Source organism: Hippopotamus amphibius, chromosome 8 (assembly GCF_030028045.1).
Source record: "Hippopotamus amphibius kiboko isolate mHipAmp2 chromosome 8, mHipAmp2.hap2, whole genome shotgun sequence".
Taxonomy (NCBI): Eukaryota; Metazoa; Chordata; class Mammalia; order Artiodactyla; family Hippopotamidae; genus Hippopotamus; species Hippopotamus amphibius.
Genome location: NC_080193.1, coordinates 43,040,548 through 43,054,732, shown reverse-complemented (window position 1 = coordinate 43,054,732; position 14,185 = coordinate 43,040,548). Strand labels below are relative to the sequence as shown.

The window sequence follows — 14,185 nt, the reverse complement described above, 5'->3', positions numbered from 1 at the left end:
ATAAAAGCAACAGAATAGGGAGCAATGACAACTTCTAAAAGTTAAGGAAAACTAATTTCACAACAAATTGAGCAGAAAAAGTCTGTGTCAAATACCATACAAAGCTACTGTAACAAAAGGGGAGACGGGAAGAACAGAATAACACCCCTATTCTTATAGACAAGTGCTGTACAAGAGAAGTTTCTGAAATGATAGCAATCTACTGGGAATTCCCTGGTGGTCCAATGGTTAGGACTTGGCACTTACACTGCCGGGACCTTGGGTTCAATCCCTGGTTGGGGAACTAAGATCCCGCAAGCCACTTGGTGGGGCCAAAAAAAAATGTATAGGGCAAACAGTTTAACTTATTCAACATAAAAGAAAGGGATGGAGGGAAAACCTGTAAATTAAGAGACCACCCCCCCAAAAAATTAATAAATTTTTTAAAACTGGGCAAGACTAAACTCTATTGTGTGGAGATGCACTCTTGGGCAATGAAATGATTTTTAAAAAAAAGAAAGAAAGAAACAGCAAATGATTCCAACAGAAGAAAGTGATTCCTTTTGAAGGGCAAAAGTCAGCTAGGATGGGGACACAGCATATGAAGGGCTTCCACGGTGCCTGGCTAAATTCAATTTCTTCACCTGGGTGAAAATTACAAGTGTTCACTTGATAATAATTCTTTATACTATATATTTCTTGTGTGTCACTTTCTATACTGGTTTTAACAGAATAAAAAAAATGGTTTTAAAGTTACCATTTCTTTTATACCAAACATACAATTAGTATACACACAGCTTTGATTTTCTTGCTGTCCATTTTTTTGTGAGTTTATTCAACTCAAAATCCAACAAGATCCACACATCGCATTAAGCTGACACCTTTTTAAAGTCTCTCTTGAAGCTTCTCCTTCCCTCTTTCCTTTTCCTTTTAACTTACTTGTTGACAAAACCAGATCATTTTACTACAAAGCTTTCCACATTCTAGCTTTCCGTGACTATATTCCTGTGATATTGCACACTTCCTATCTGCTGTATTTCCCGTGAATTGCTTTTAGATCTACAGACTATGATCACACTCAGAGTTAATTGGTTTTAGCAAAACTATTATCTCTCTCTCCTCAGCTGTACTGTACAAATAAAGTCTGGTAGTCAGTTTTTTGTGTAAACATTTTTTTTCCTTAAATGAAAATAAGTGCAAATTATATTTTTATGTTATTTGAAGATTAAACATCATCAGTTCTGTTTATCATTTATAAACAAATTGTAAATCTTAGACAATTTCAGGTAGAAAAGGTACAGTTCCGTAACACAATGCCAGGACAACTGCAATACATCCAATCATGTTATACAGCCCCTAAAAACACTGTCACTTGCAAGCACTGAACTCACCTGCTGGAAGGCTTGAATTGTAGCTGAGTAGGAGCGAAGAGACAGACAAAATTTCAACAAGTTCTGCTGTAGTGGTGACAGAAACTGGAACGCAGCTTCCAATATTGCATGATAATAGGAATAATCAGTACCTGTCAGGAAGAACATTAACCAAAATAATTCTATATGACTAGAGGTATCCAAATAACATAGTTCGTAAAGTATAAAGCTATGTGTTACAAAAGCACGTGATTGCAAAATGCTACCACTATACTGTCTTGAACTGTTGTCAAATGCTTAGAATGCCTTGGAGTGCCCCATGCAATTGGACTCTTCCTCTCTTCATCGCTCTGTTCAGTCTATTCCCTCTCCCTGGACTTCGATTTTCCCACTTACCTGGATGACTAACTCCTACCTTCTTCCTCAGGAAGAATTCAGCTGTGAGAGCACCAATTCCAGGGAGGCATCCCCAATCCCTACCCTATGACTCATTCAACCAAGTTTATCTATTCTTTGCTCCCATAATATTTCTTTGCTTACCTCTTTCACTCAGCACATCATTTATTCATTTACTTATTCATGAACTATCTCTCCCCCAATAGGCTTCAAGCCCCACAGGCTGAAACTACACTTGTCTTTGTATCCTCGTGCCTGGCACGTGTTATCTATTCAAATAACCCACCAACACTGAGCAGCGTGATGAGGAGGTACAAGATATTAAAGGATACTGATGAAACTGTAGTTTGGGGAGAAGTATTAAAACAAACAATTGGAACAAATTATCTGAGGGGAAAAAAAACACATGTACCAGTATGAAAAAATCCCCAGAATATATTAAGTGAAAAGCACAAGGTACAAAACAATGCATATAGTATGCTATTTTTTCTCACTGTTAGAAGAAATAAGAAATAAGAATACATGCTTATATATTTGTTGTAAAAAAAGAAAAAAAAAACACTGAAGACTAAACAAATTAATTTAAATGGTTATAAAAAGTAGAGAGAAACAGAAGGAACAAGATTTTTCTCTGTATAGCCTCTTATATAGCTTTGACTTTTAAACCACTATTATCTATTCAAAAAAATTTTTAATATTTAACATTTAAAAAGCAAAACATAAAAGGTTCTATATGGCATTAGCATCTTCTAATTAGGAAAAAAGATCAGAAATAAATATCTGAAAATGTTGCCAGAATGTTAATGGTGACTATCTTCGGGTGGTGCGACTAAGAACAGTATTTAAATAAAATGTTTAACATACTTTTTATGATCACTTCCAAGAATTCATACTCCCCTAATTTTAACCAAGAACACATTAGCATTTATATTGAAGAAATTTCATTTTAAATGTCAGAATTCAAAACTCATTACAAAACCCACTTTGATAAATGTTTTATGAAATCATAAACTAAAATGATTTTTTTGATAACTCAAACAATTCTAGTTGAATATAAATTATGTAACTAAAGCTTACAGATGCTTGTTCAAAACTTTTATGCACTTAAATCGCAAAAAAAAGGTTCAGACGACTTTTCAAACGTATTAATTTTTAAAAATCATAAAGTTTAAAATCAATTCAGTCAAATATTAACAGCAGTCACATAATTGTTACACATTTCCTCTTCAATGAGGACTTAAGCCTGCCAATGTACTAACATTCAAGGTTTCAACTACTCATGTATCAGCATCTTTGACTATTAATGTTCATACTCTATTTAGCTTATGTCGAATCAGAAAATGTTTGTGAAAGCTCATCAGAAACTGTAAACAAGTGATACAGTTTACCTTGTCATTAATTTGACACCCTGACACTCTGGCTCTGGGTGGCTGGCACGCATAATGGAAAACATTTTGAATGGCACTAACTTAATGATAACAAACTTAACAGGTAACAGATCAGTTGTGTAATTAGTTCATAACAAAAAGTGAACCAAATCTAATGGTTACTGAGTAAATGCTAAATGATTTTAAATGAATTTGACTTCCACAAAATATTCACATAGCACTTTCAATAGAAGAATGCACCAAAGAACAAAAACAAGGGGAGGAAAAAAAAAATTAAAGGTAGTTCTTATCATCAAAGTTATAAACTTTTTCAAAAGTAATTACTAGTATGTGTTGACTCTGCTGGCTACCAACACAACTCTAGCCATTAAACCTAAAAATATTTTCCATTAACTGCCATGCCACACATATTCTGAGAGAGACCGATTTTTCTAATATATTCCCAGACACCAAAGTCAAAGAAGCATTTGCTTCAATTTTACCGTGATGATCTGATGATCCAATACTTTGACTGGCTTCTACAAAATTCCAAAATTTCTCTTGACTGTCTTCTGCTAAAAACTCACTGAGAGAAAAGGGGGAAATGTCAGAAATAAAACAACTTATTAAAATCTTCTAATACAAAAGCTATATTACTAAGGAGAGTAAAAATAGGTTTTTAAGTTTCCGGATGTCCAAAGCTTGGCTTTTATTTGATAATATATATTATACACGAATATGTATAACATATATTTTCTAACGATAAGCAAATCTTACCAGCTTATTAGCTATGAATAAATAATTAGCTTAGTAGTTTATTCATGTAATAGCTTAACAGGTATTCCTTAAGAAACCCAGAATAACAGAAATATTGTAACAGGGAAGTCCCAACATAAAGAAAGCTTATGAAATCTCATTTATGAAAATGCTATCAGTAGGGGAAGGAGAATTAGGAATTGATAATTCTGCTACCAGTTTTGCTCACTCATTTTCTGAAAGACCTTACAAAGGACAAAAAATACGTTTTGCCTAAGGTTCTCCTGAGGAAAACATGAATTCTCGAAAAATTTCTAGGAGACTAAAGGCAGCATGCTGTAATCTTTTAATATCCATAAACCCAAATTTTCAAGATCACCAAACATTAAAGTTTGCACTGATTTAATAAAATCAGGTCTTAGAACTTAAAGCCATCTTAATTTTTTCCTTGACTTTATACCACTGTACTGATCTAAAATAATGGCTATTCTACATTTCCCTTCATTCAAAAGCCTAAAATCCCTAAAAGAAAATGCATGTACTAATTGAATGATTCATGTAAATCAGTTATCTTCACCTCCAAGCCATACCAATGTAGTGGTGGTCTTCCCCTATCTTAAAGCAAACTACAGATCTGGATCTCAGCTTACCTAGCCAAAGGAAGACTTTCCCATTACTTGTCAACACTGGGCTGTGCAACTCTGACTCTACTCCACAGCTAGACACAGAAATATGGGAAAAATAAGAAACATTTCCTGGTAATGCACAGCTTCTCTAAAAATAGGTTTCTGAAAATACCCATTATCATAATGTATTAAGTTATTTAGTGCCTCCTTGAATGTGGCATTTTTCTAGACTTTCAAGTAATTGGCATAGACATCATACCAACCTTATAATAGCTTATAGTCTAAGAAAACAGGTACTAAGACAGATTATGATGTGTAAATAAATGCTAAATTCATGAATTAAAGCTGCATTCATAAGCTAAGCTAGCAGAACGGGGAGAGGTAATATACTCATCAGTTGTGAGAGCAAGGATTCACTTAACCTAAGACCCTCCTACAAAGGCCGTATGCACATAAATATATACTTTTCATATAATTACAGGGAAACTTCTTAAACACACATTCTTTTTCACTCCACTGCATAAATAAGTCTTATAACGTCTAAGTGTCAAAGAGTCTTAAGAAAATTAATTATCACATCCACTGAACTAATCCATGGAAGATAGGAACAAGACAGTATTAAAAGGAATGCTGCCACTTGTTTACAATATGCTTAAGCTTGTTTGCTTTTTGTTTTAAATTGTTTTTTAGTTTCTGATACCTATTCCACTGAGTAAAAAATTGATAGTTTTACAGATGACATTACACAATGTCTGGGATTTGCTTTAAAATATTTTAGCAGGAGAAGGTAGGAGGGTGGTGGTGGTGATGGTTGTTGGACTTGAGTTGACAGTTGCTAAAATGGGTGACAGGTAGAGGGAGAGCACATTCTCTCCACTTATAAACATATTAAATTTCTTAAGAGCACAGAGTTAGTAAATGAAAAATCTGGAATTTACATTCCAGTCTCAATCACTCAACTCTATCATGCTGCATCCTCCAGCCATTATAATATCTAAGCACTCAATAAATGATTATTTGTTTCCATTTTAATAATAGTACTTTATTGACACAATATTTCTGTTAGTCAATTTAGCTAGCTGCTCAAAACATAATCAGAGCTCTAATTCAATTAAATATATATCACTTCATGGACAAACCCTTCATGAGTATCAGGTCCAATCTAAAAATGCACGCAGGAATATTTTTAGTCCCTAAGGGCCAGAAGCAAGAAAGGCATAAGGTCTTCTTTGTTAGCTGCATGCCTCGATGTGTGGAGAAAGATTCTGTCCCTTCAACCGCCCCCTGATGGACAGTGGTGCGACCCACCATCAATGTCTACCATGGACCCAGGAGGGAAGGTTGGTGTCCTCAGCTAGCTCTGGAGGTGAAGATGGAGTGGTTTCAAATAAGCACAGCACGTTTTTGAGTTGCCTACATGTCCCCTTACTTTGACAAACTGTCTGCAAATAGCCACAGAAGAGGACTAAAAATAGTGAACCAAAATGGCAAATGGCCAGGATATCATGAAAAGCGGCTAAATTTGCTATAGGTAAGCTGGGGTGAAGGAAACAGCTTATAATACTCACTTCACAGAGATCAAAGAAACTGAAAAAAATTGATCAATTAAAGCTGCCAATTTTAGCATACTTTCTCAAAGGTCCATAAGTATATGCCGTTAGACTCTTCTAAGACAATATACAAACACCAAGAAATCTGTTAGTATAAGTCAGAGTAAGGGACTGTAATCCAGGCAAGAACTTAAGCAGGATATCATAAAATATCTGTTACAGTTAGTTGCACAAAATTATTTAGAAAATGACTTAGATTGACACCAGAAAAATCATCCAAAATAAGATTTGCAGAAAGGAAGAAAAAAACATTCAGTTACAAGAGTCCTGGCTCAGGCAGTCCAGGACCTCACATCACCTTCAGATACCTCACTGCTACAACCACCAAGATCTAATAAAGGGCTGACATCTGAGAGGCTCAATCCATTTAACTCACAGTGTAACATCACTATGAAATACACGCAGTGGGGTTTGGGGGTTTTGGGGAGGAATACGGGGATTGTTGGAGTTTGGAGGTTTTTTGTTTTGTTTCGTTTGCCATTTTATTGCTGAGGAAAGGAAGGCACAGAGAAGTGATGGGAGAAAGTCTGTTCAACAGAAAGTCCAGGAGGCTCCTCAGCAAGTCAAGACCAGCTCCTTCAAGTCCCACGTTCCTACCAGCCTCTCCTCAATACTGTACCAAAGGAGCTCTGCTTTAGGAGGTGCAGCTATCCATATAAACCATCGACACAACAGACTCTTCATTCAAGTTTTTCTAGGGATTAAGATGAGGGGCACTGAGGTAGACGGGGTAGGAGACTGGGATCCAGTATGTTTCAGGAACCGCAGGATGAAATGCTGCCCAAAGACACTCTCGATTTTAGGACATATCATTGTTTTACGAAACACTAAGAGTGAAAGATGCTACCAATTTTAAGATAACAACTTGATTTTATTATATGCATCCTGATTTTGGAGATGCTAAAATCAGATAAAATGTGGCTACTTCATTGGCTGCCTCTGTACTCTCTTATCTTGGGGTCTCCTTCCAAGTTCTTAGGAGGGGCATGTCCTCTTCCCCCACCTTGCCAAGCTCTCTTCTCTTCCTTTTATTAAACACCTCTTGCACCTTTTTCAAATAAATGGAAAATTTCCTTTAAGTACAACTCTCCCCTCCCTTATTACCATGCTTATACTTCTCCTGGAAGATAACATAATAATTTAACCAATTCAATACATTTGTCTAAAGAAGTCCCTAAGGATCTCTGTCATCAATACGTCCCTGTCAGCTGACTGAGAGTCTGTGTTCTTACAGCCTGTGAACAGCCCACAGCACAGTGCATGCTGAAAGAGGCTCTTACTAAATGCATATGATGAGAATCTCACTCCCTAAAAAGCTCCTGAATATTCACTAGCAGAGCCTACATTTTCACTTTTACAAGTGCAAGGAAAAAAAATGTCTTCTCACCTGGCTTCTAACAACAATGGAGTGGAAAACCATTTCGTCATAAGAGAGGTTGTAACAGCTTTTGAATCTGCCTTCACTGAGGAAAACAACCACAGTCCAGTGAGTATAGTCAGAAGGCCCATTTTACGGCAAACTCCTAAAAAGGGAAAAAGAAAAAGAAAAAGGTTTGCTACGAGGCAATGTTTAAACTTGACTCTCAGTAATTAGAGATACAAAATGACATGACTATGACAGAAACAGATATGCTTCCAATATATAACAGCACCTGCTATCTAGACAGTTCAACAGATGTTTGCTGACGACTGACACACAACTAAAGGTGTGTAGGTTATTACGCTCTTTCCTACAAAGGCTGCACTTCATCTCCTGGGCACCTGTACCACACAAAGATATAAAAGTCAGGTGGGGGCCCAGCACGTTGCACACAATCATACTTTATGAAGTGGGAGAGTAAATAAAGCTGATACAGGTGAAAGGTGTTACAGGTTGAAATGTATCCCCCAAAAAGATAGAGGGCAGTCCTATCCCCCAGCCCTAGTACCTTGGAATGTGAACCTGTCTGGGTCTTTACAGAGGTAATCATGTTAAAATGAGGTCATCAGGGTAGGCCGTGGTCCAATGACTGGTGTTATAAAAAGAAAAAAAAAGGGAGGTGGGAATTTGAGCAGATAGACAGGCATGTAGAAGGAAGACTACGTGAAGAGCTAGAGGGAGAATGCCTGGTAAAGATGGGGGCAGATACTGGAATTATACTGCAAGCCACGAATGCCTAGGGCTACCACAAGCTGGAAAAGGCAAAGAAAGATGCTCCCCTACAGATTTCAGAAGGAACATGGTCCTGTGACACCTTAATTTAGAATTTCTAGCCTCCAAAATTTTGTAAGGCAATAAACTGTTGTTCTAAGCCACCCAGTCTGTGGTACTTTGTTATGGAGGCTTTAGGAAGCTAATAGGATGGGTCTCAAATGTCAACTCAAATATAGGTTCTGGAATGAGGAAATGTAAGAACTCAATAGATTCCCATCTACAAAATAAGCAAAGTTGGGGTCACTGGTGAATCAGCAGAGCCACAGAATGCAGGCCTCCCAGCAGCAGCCTCACCAAGCACACCTCAGTGTCCACATTATTTCAGAAAAGGTCTTGAGCTGCAGACTTCTCTGATCTGATTTTTTCATCCCAGAAGTCCACCTAACAGAACCCTAATCAGACTTCCGCTGAGCTATAAAAAGTCAGCATCCAAGTTCCACCCATTTGAATGGGAACCCAAAGGGGTCATGAATACGTGGGAAACACTAAACCAAACTTGTGCTTCTGAATGTTAACGTCCGGTAAAGCTCACCCCAATTCCGCGACACCAGTTATAAAATACTTTGTGGGGGATACAGTCCATATTGGAGCAACCAGTCAGTATCTTCTTTTTACAAAAAGCATTATCATTTGTGCCAACATCTTGCTTCATATAATATATAATATCTCTAAAGAACAATGGTCAAAAGCAAAATGAATTCTACGAAACAGAAAACTTGCTTTTAAAAGAGTTTCAAGTTCAGATACTGCCAGCTTCTTAGGAAACAACAAAAAAAATTAATATGAACATCTCATTTATAAATAAATACTAAAAAAATCAACACTGATAAAGACTAGGAGTAACCAAACTAGACCTCTGACAATGAAACCCGCTAGCAGTGATTCCTGGCGTGGGGGGAGGTGCCGAGGGGGGTTGCAGATGATACGGGCCCCTTTCGGAATGGAGCAAAGGTTACTGACATTTCCTGCAGAGGAGCAAGCAAGGACCCAACCTTTTACATACAATTTCAGATCACTCAAGAAGTCTCTCAGACACCCACCCCTGGAGGTCCACGGACTGTAGTCTCAAACATGGTTAGCAAGAAGGAAGAAACCTTTAGAGTCAGGGACCTGTGATCAATTCCTGAGTCTGCTACTTACTAGCAGCTTAACCACAGGCATGTTACCTAATAACTCCCTGCCCTTAGTCCCCCACTCTCTAAAACAGGAATAACAGTATCTGCCTCACCTAGCCACTGTGAGAATGAGAAGGCAACATGAAAGTCACTTTGTAAACTGCCAAGTACTACACCAGAACTAACTGCTCTAGTAAAATATATCATCTTAAGGAAGAGAGACTAGAAACTGTCTTCCAAATTATAGAATAATAACTCATCGCTATGACAAGGCCTCAAAAATATGCCTTGGAGGACTTCCTAGGTGGCGCAGTGGTGGGGAGTCTGCCTGCCAATGCAGGGGACACAGGTTTGAGCCCTGCCCTGGGAAGATTCCACATGCCGCGGAGCAACTAAGCCCGTGTGCCACAACTACTGAGCCTGTGCTCTAGAGCCTGTGAGCCACAACTGTTGAGCCTGTGTGCCACAACTACTGAAGCCCACACCTAGAGCCTGTGCTCCACAAGAGAAGCCACCACAATGAGGAGCCCACACACCACAGTGAAGAGTAGCCCCTGCTCGCAGCAACTAGAGAAAGCCCGTGTGCAGCAATGAAGACCCAATGCAGCCAATAAATAAATAAAATAAATAAATTTATAAAAAAAAAAAAAATATGCCTTGGAAATATATACTCTGTGACCAGGAAAAAAAATATAAAAATTCCTCCCCCAAAAGTCACTAAGTCTCTAAAGCGCAGGCAGTGCATATGAACTATGTTCAAGCAGTACTCATGCTACAGCTACGTTCACAACGTTTCCTAAAGGGACCTAGACATGTAATCCCTCAACAGTGGTGATTCCAGATGAGAAATTAGATGCCACTGCACAGTAATCCCAAGCCAACAGCGTGCACAGAGTGGGGAGGAGATGGGGAGTGACTGAAGGCCCCAAGGAAACACCTGCGTTTACTGAGCAGTTACTCCAGGCAGATCCGGGTGGAATTACTCTGGACAGCGCCACTGCCAAGTGCTGTGCAAACGCCAGGTTACCCAGCCCTTCCGCACAAGGCTCCAGGAGACTGCAGTTCCTGAGGGGGGCAGCCTCGTCCACTTTGTTCACCACAGCCAAGAGCACAGTGCCTGGCAAACAGCAGACAGTCCATAAATACACTGCATAATATGTGAAACACTATCCTCCCCACTTTAAAAATAAGAAAATGGAAGCTCAGAGAGGCTAAGTAACTTGCCCAATGAATAAATAGCAATGCTTGGAACCCACATCTGTCTGTTTTCATCTCTCTGCCCTGGTACTCTGGCTTTAAGAAGGGGTAAGAATTCATTATTTGTCGACGCAGACCGAGCAAAGGACCTTATTACAAGACCCAAGGCAAGTCCAGGGATTTTCTAGGGGCAGAGTCCTTGAGACCCAGGTGGCTGAGAGAGATATAGTTTAAACCTGAAACCAAGGGTGCGACCCTGAAGTTGGGACCAAAGCAAACTGAGCAACCAGCCTGAACAGATCCATACTTAGGCTGGCTTTGGGGATTGAATATGAGCTCCTCAGAAGCAGGGAGTTTTGTCTGTCACAGTCACATGCTTCGCATAATGCCTGGAACACAGGAGGCACTCAAAGTAAAATAAACAGACTTTGTTCATTAAGGCATGAATGAAAGCCACTGGAAAAAAGGGATGTGGCACCAAGAGTAAAGGCGCTACAAAAAGCCTAGACTTAAGAAAGGTGAAAATGAAAACTCTACGCACCATGACTCACCCAGAGATCCCCTTGCCCTGTTTTAAAGAGACAGAGAGTTCCTGGGGCACAGTAAAACATCATTAGAGATGGGAAAGGGAGGAAAGCTACACATTAAAGAAGAGCTTTCCCACCTCCAGACCCCACACCCTTGATACCACAGGTAACACCAGAGGAAAAGACTGTCCAGAGAAGTAGAAATAAGAACGTCACCGAGTGGCCTTTTGTTTGAGGATGCCTTCATTCCATGAGATCCCTTATCACTCTGATTCTAGTAGTCCTTAAAGGTTGCTTATAAAGAGGAAAAGTCTGTGAAATAACAGCTGTCAGAATCTGCAATGTGGCACTGCGTGATCACAGGTATCATGCTTACAGCATGATGGATACATTAAAAACAGTCTTTAATAAATTCTATGCCCAAAAGATTCATCTGTAAGATCTAGTGTGTGACCCAGTTTCTTTAGTTTAAATTATAGACACTATCTCTTGCTCATTTATCAAAAATAATAATCAAAATAATATTATGGCAAATGTTTTTCACTTTTGGAAACAGAAGAGGCATCAAATTCTAAGTCATCACCAACTTTTTCTTTTTCCATTTTTAAACTGAAGAAAATAGCTAACAAACTCAAAAAAAAAACCAAAACTCACAGAGTGTAAGTTAAGAGATAGCCATCTGAGTTTCAACATATATGATAACAGCAAGGAAAAATATTAGGAACCACCTTACCTGAGAAATAAATTTACTTCTGAAATAATTAAACTCAACATACACTTAGCAAACTAATAAACTTAATATACCTATTAGTAAAACCCACTTGCTCTGAACCACATACATCTAATTTCTGATTAAAAGTAGATACTATACATCTAATATGAAAATGATCTAAGAGAATTTTCTCCATAGTTCAAATTATTTCCCTCAAGTTAAACATGCACTGGGAAGGTGCCAAACGACTGTACAAAGCAACGTTTATTTCCTTTAATAAAAATGAGCTTCAGCTAAGTTTATCAAAAGCTAGTCAAATGGAAAGGCTACAAACAACCCAAATTTTGTGTTGCTGTCATACAACTATTTAAAATGTCTTCAAACATCACACTAAAATTGGCTGGCCAAGTACGTGATGAATGAATGTTTCCAAAATAGTTGGTGTAGCACAGTAAGGCATAAGACCCCAGGACTTCGAATGAACAAAACATGCTAGTTCTCAAATCTGGCAAGAAATGCAAAACAATCTAGAGATTCTAGCCAAGGAACACGAAGAGCTTACACCCATAACTTATCGGCAACGTACGCAGATCTTATTCTTCCGGCAGGTCTCACGCTAAAAGTGAAACCGGATCATCCAATTTCCAACCAACAGATCCTCGTATTAAATGAAAACGGCAGTCAATACTCATCACCCGAATTCATTGTGGGGGCAAAAGAAATCTATAAAAAGATCCATTCGTTCCTCAACCGGAGTCCTGCAAACTGCTGCTTCTCAACCGACTTAGGGTCAGACTTGGTCTAAATTCCTGTTAGGGCACTTCCCCCACCTCCGTCTTCACTTGGGCACACGGGTCTCAAAGCTCTTCAATGAAGGCGCAAAACGGCTAGAGGGCCCGCGGCCACCCCCGCAGAAACGGTATCTGCCCAGAAGACACCGAGGGACAACTCGGGGGACTCGCAAAGAGGGGGAGGGCTGGGATACAGGAGGGGGAAACTGAGTCAGGGAAGAAGCGGAAGCTCAAGGTGACCGGGACACAAGGTGGCCTCGCGCCCTAGACCGTCTCCCCGCCCGCGAGACCTCCCCACGCCGCCCCAGGGGTACCTGTCACCGGCTGCGCAGCGGCAGCACATGCGCCGCCCGCATCCCCTCTCCAGCCCATGCCGGGCCCGCGCTTCGTCCGCGACGGCACCTGCGACAACGCCGGGACGGGGCGGGGCAGCGGCGGAGGCGGCAGCAGCTGCGCCAGTGAGCGGCCGACACGCGCCTTTCCCGCCGCTCCGCTCGCAAGCCGGCCTCGCAAAGATAAGAGCCCAGCCGCCGACCGCCCTTTACTTCCGCTTCCTACTGGCTAGAGCCGGAGGACTTCCGGCTACCGAGTTGTGGCCGAGGCCGCCCAGAGGGAAACGCGGCTGCCATCTTTCATCCGAGGAGGCCACGCCTCTTTCCCTGCTTCCCGCAGTTTAGTGTAGCTGGGGAGGCACCGGTCTTCGAGGTTTGCGGTCCTGTATATGGGGCCGCTGAGACCAGGGGTTTCATACTTTTTTCCAGTTTGGATTCTGGGGAGCTTCAGAGCCTAATTCCTTAAACCCTTCTCAGTAGAGGACAAAATGACAATGTTTCTGAACAACCTTAGACTTTATCTTAAACCCGAAGCTTTGATAGCTTCCGTTCCAGGGAGCAGGGGAAAGGAAGATTTTTTTTTTTAATTTTATGAGACGACTTTGCTTATTTTACACGGGCAGTGGCAACTTTATCTGCAAGGGTTAGTTTGTCCTTAGAATTCCTTATTTATTTGGAAAATATAAATTTGCCAAATTACATAGTAATTTACTAATTACTATGTAAAATTGTTTTAGAATGTGACACTAGGCAGATCATTTTAGCCACCCGGAAATGAATACGTCTTTGGAGGATAGATTTTTAACTAATAAAGTGAACTAAAATCAAAAATACACTAAAAAGTAGGTAAAAAGTGTAAAATTTTAGCTGACTTTTAATTACATGACACAAACGGTCCTTCACTTGAGAATGGCAGAGCAAGGACTAAAAACACTTCCCTTAACCTGGTAGCTGTATGTCTGTACCGTGCTCAAGAACTTCTGTAGCTGACTGTTGGGTTTTCTGTTCTTTGCTGGACTAAAAGGAGTTCAAATAATTTTAAGGAATGGAAATGACTTTTTAAATATATTTCTTGAGGGAGATTTTGTGTTAGTAGCTTTCCACTGTGTGTTTTTTTATCCCTTTTAAAATCACTTACGGTGATACTCCCATAAAAAAGAAATTGTTTAATTCACCACATTACAGAGTTAGTTTTTCACTCTCAGTTTTAACT

General features: G+C 39.7%; 1 protein-coding gene across 4 annotated transcripts in view; it reads right to left on the bottom strand.

Moving 5' to 3' along the window:
• UGGT1 (UDP-glucose glycoprotein glucosyltransferase 1) overlaps positions 1–13,179 on the bottom strand; it is a 105,643-nt gene extending 92,464 nt beyond the window's left edge. For 2 of the 4 annotated variants that reach the window (XM_057744757.1, XM_057744758.1), the window contains exons 1-4: positions 12,955–13,179; positions 7,492–7,627; positions 3,616–3,698; positions 1,371–1,501 (exon numbers count right to left, since the gene is read on the bottom strand). In XM_057744757.1, the coding sequence (XP_057600740.1) occupies positions 1,371–1,501; positions 3,616–3,698; positions 7,492–7,627; positions 12,955–13,012 (408 nt within the window). In that variant the 5' untranslated portion in view covers positions 13,013–13,179. Of the gene's footprint in view, positions 1–1,370; positions 1,502–3,615; positions 3,699–7,491; positions 7,628–8,032; positions 8,114–12,954 lie in introns of all 4 variants that reach the window. The other 2 variants (XM_057744759.1, XM_057744760.1) reach the window with 2 other exon arrangements.
• Positions 13,180–14,185: the final 1,006 nt, after the last annotated feature.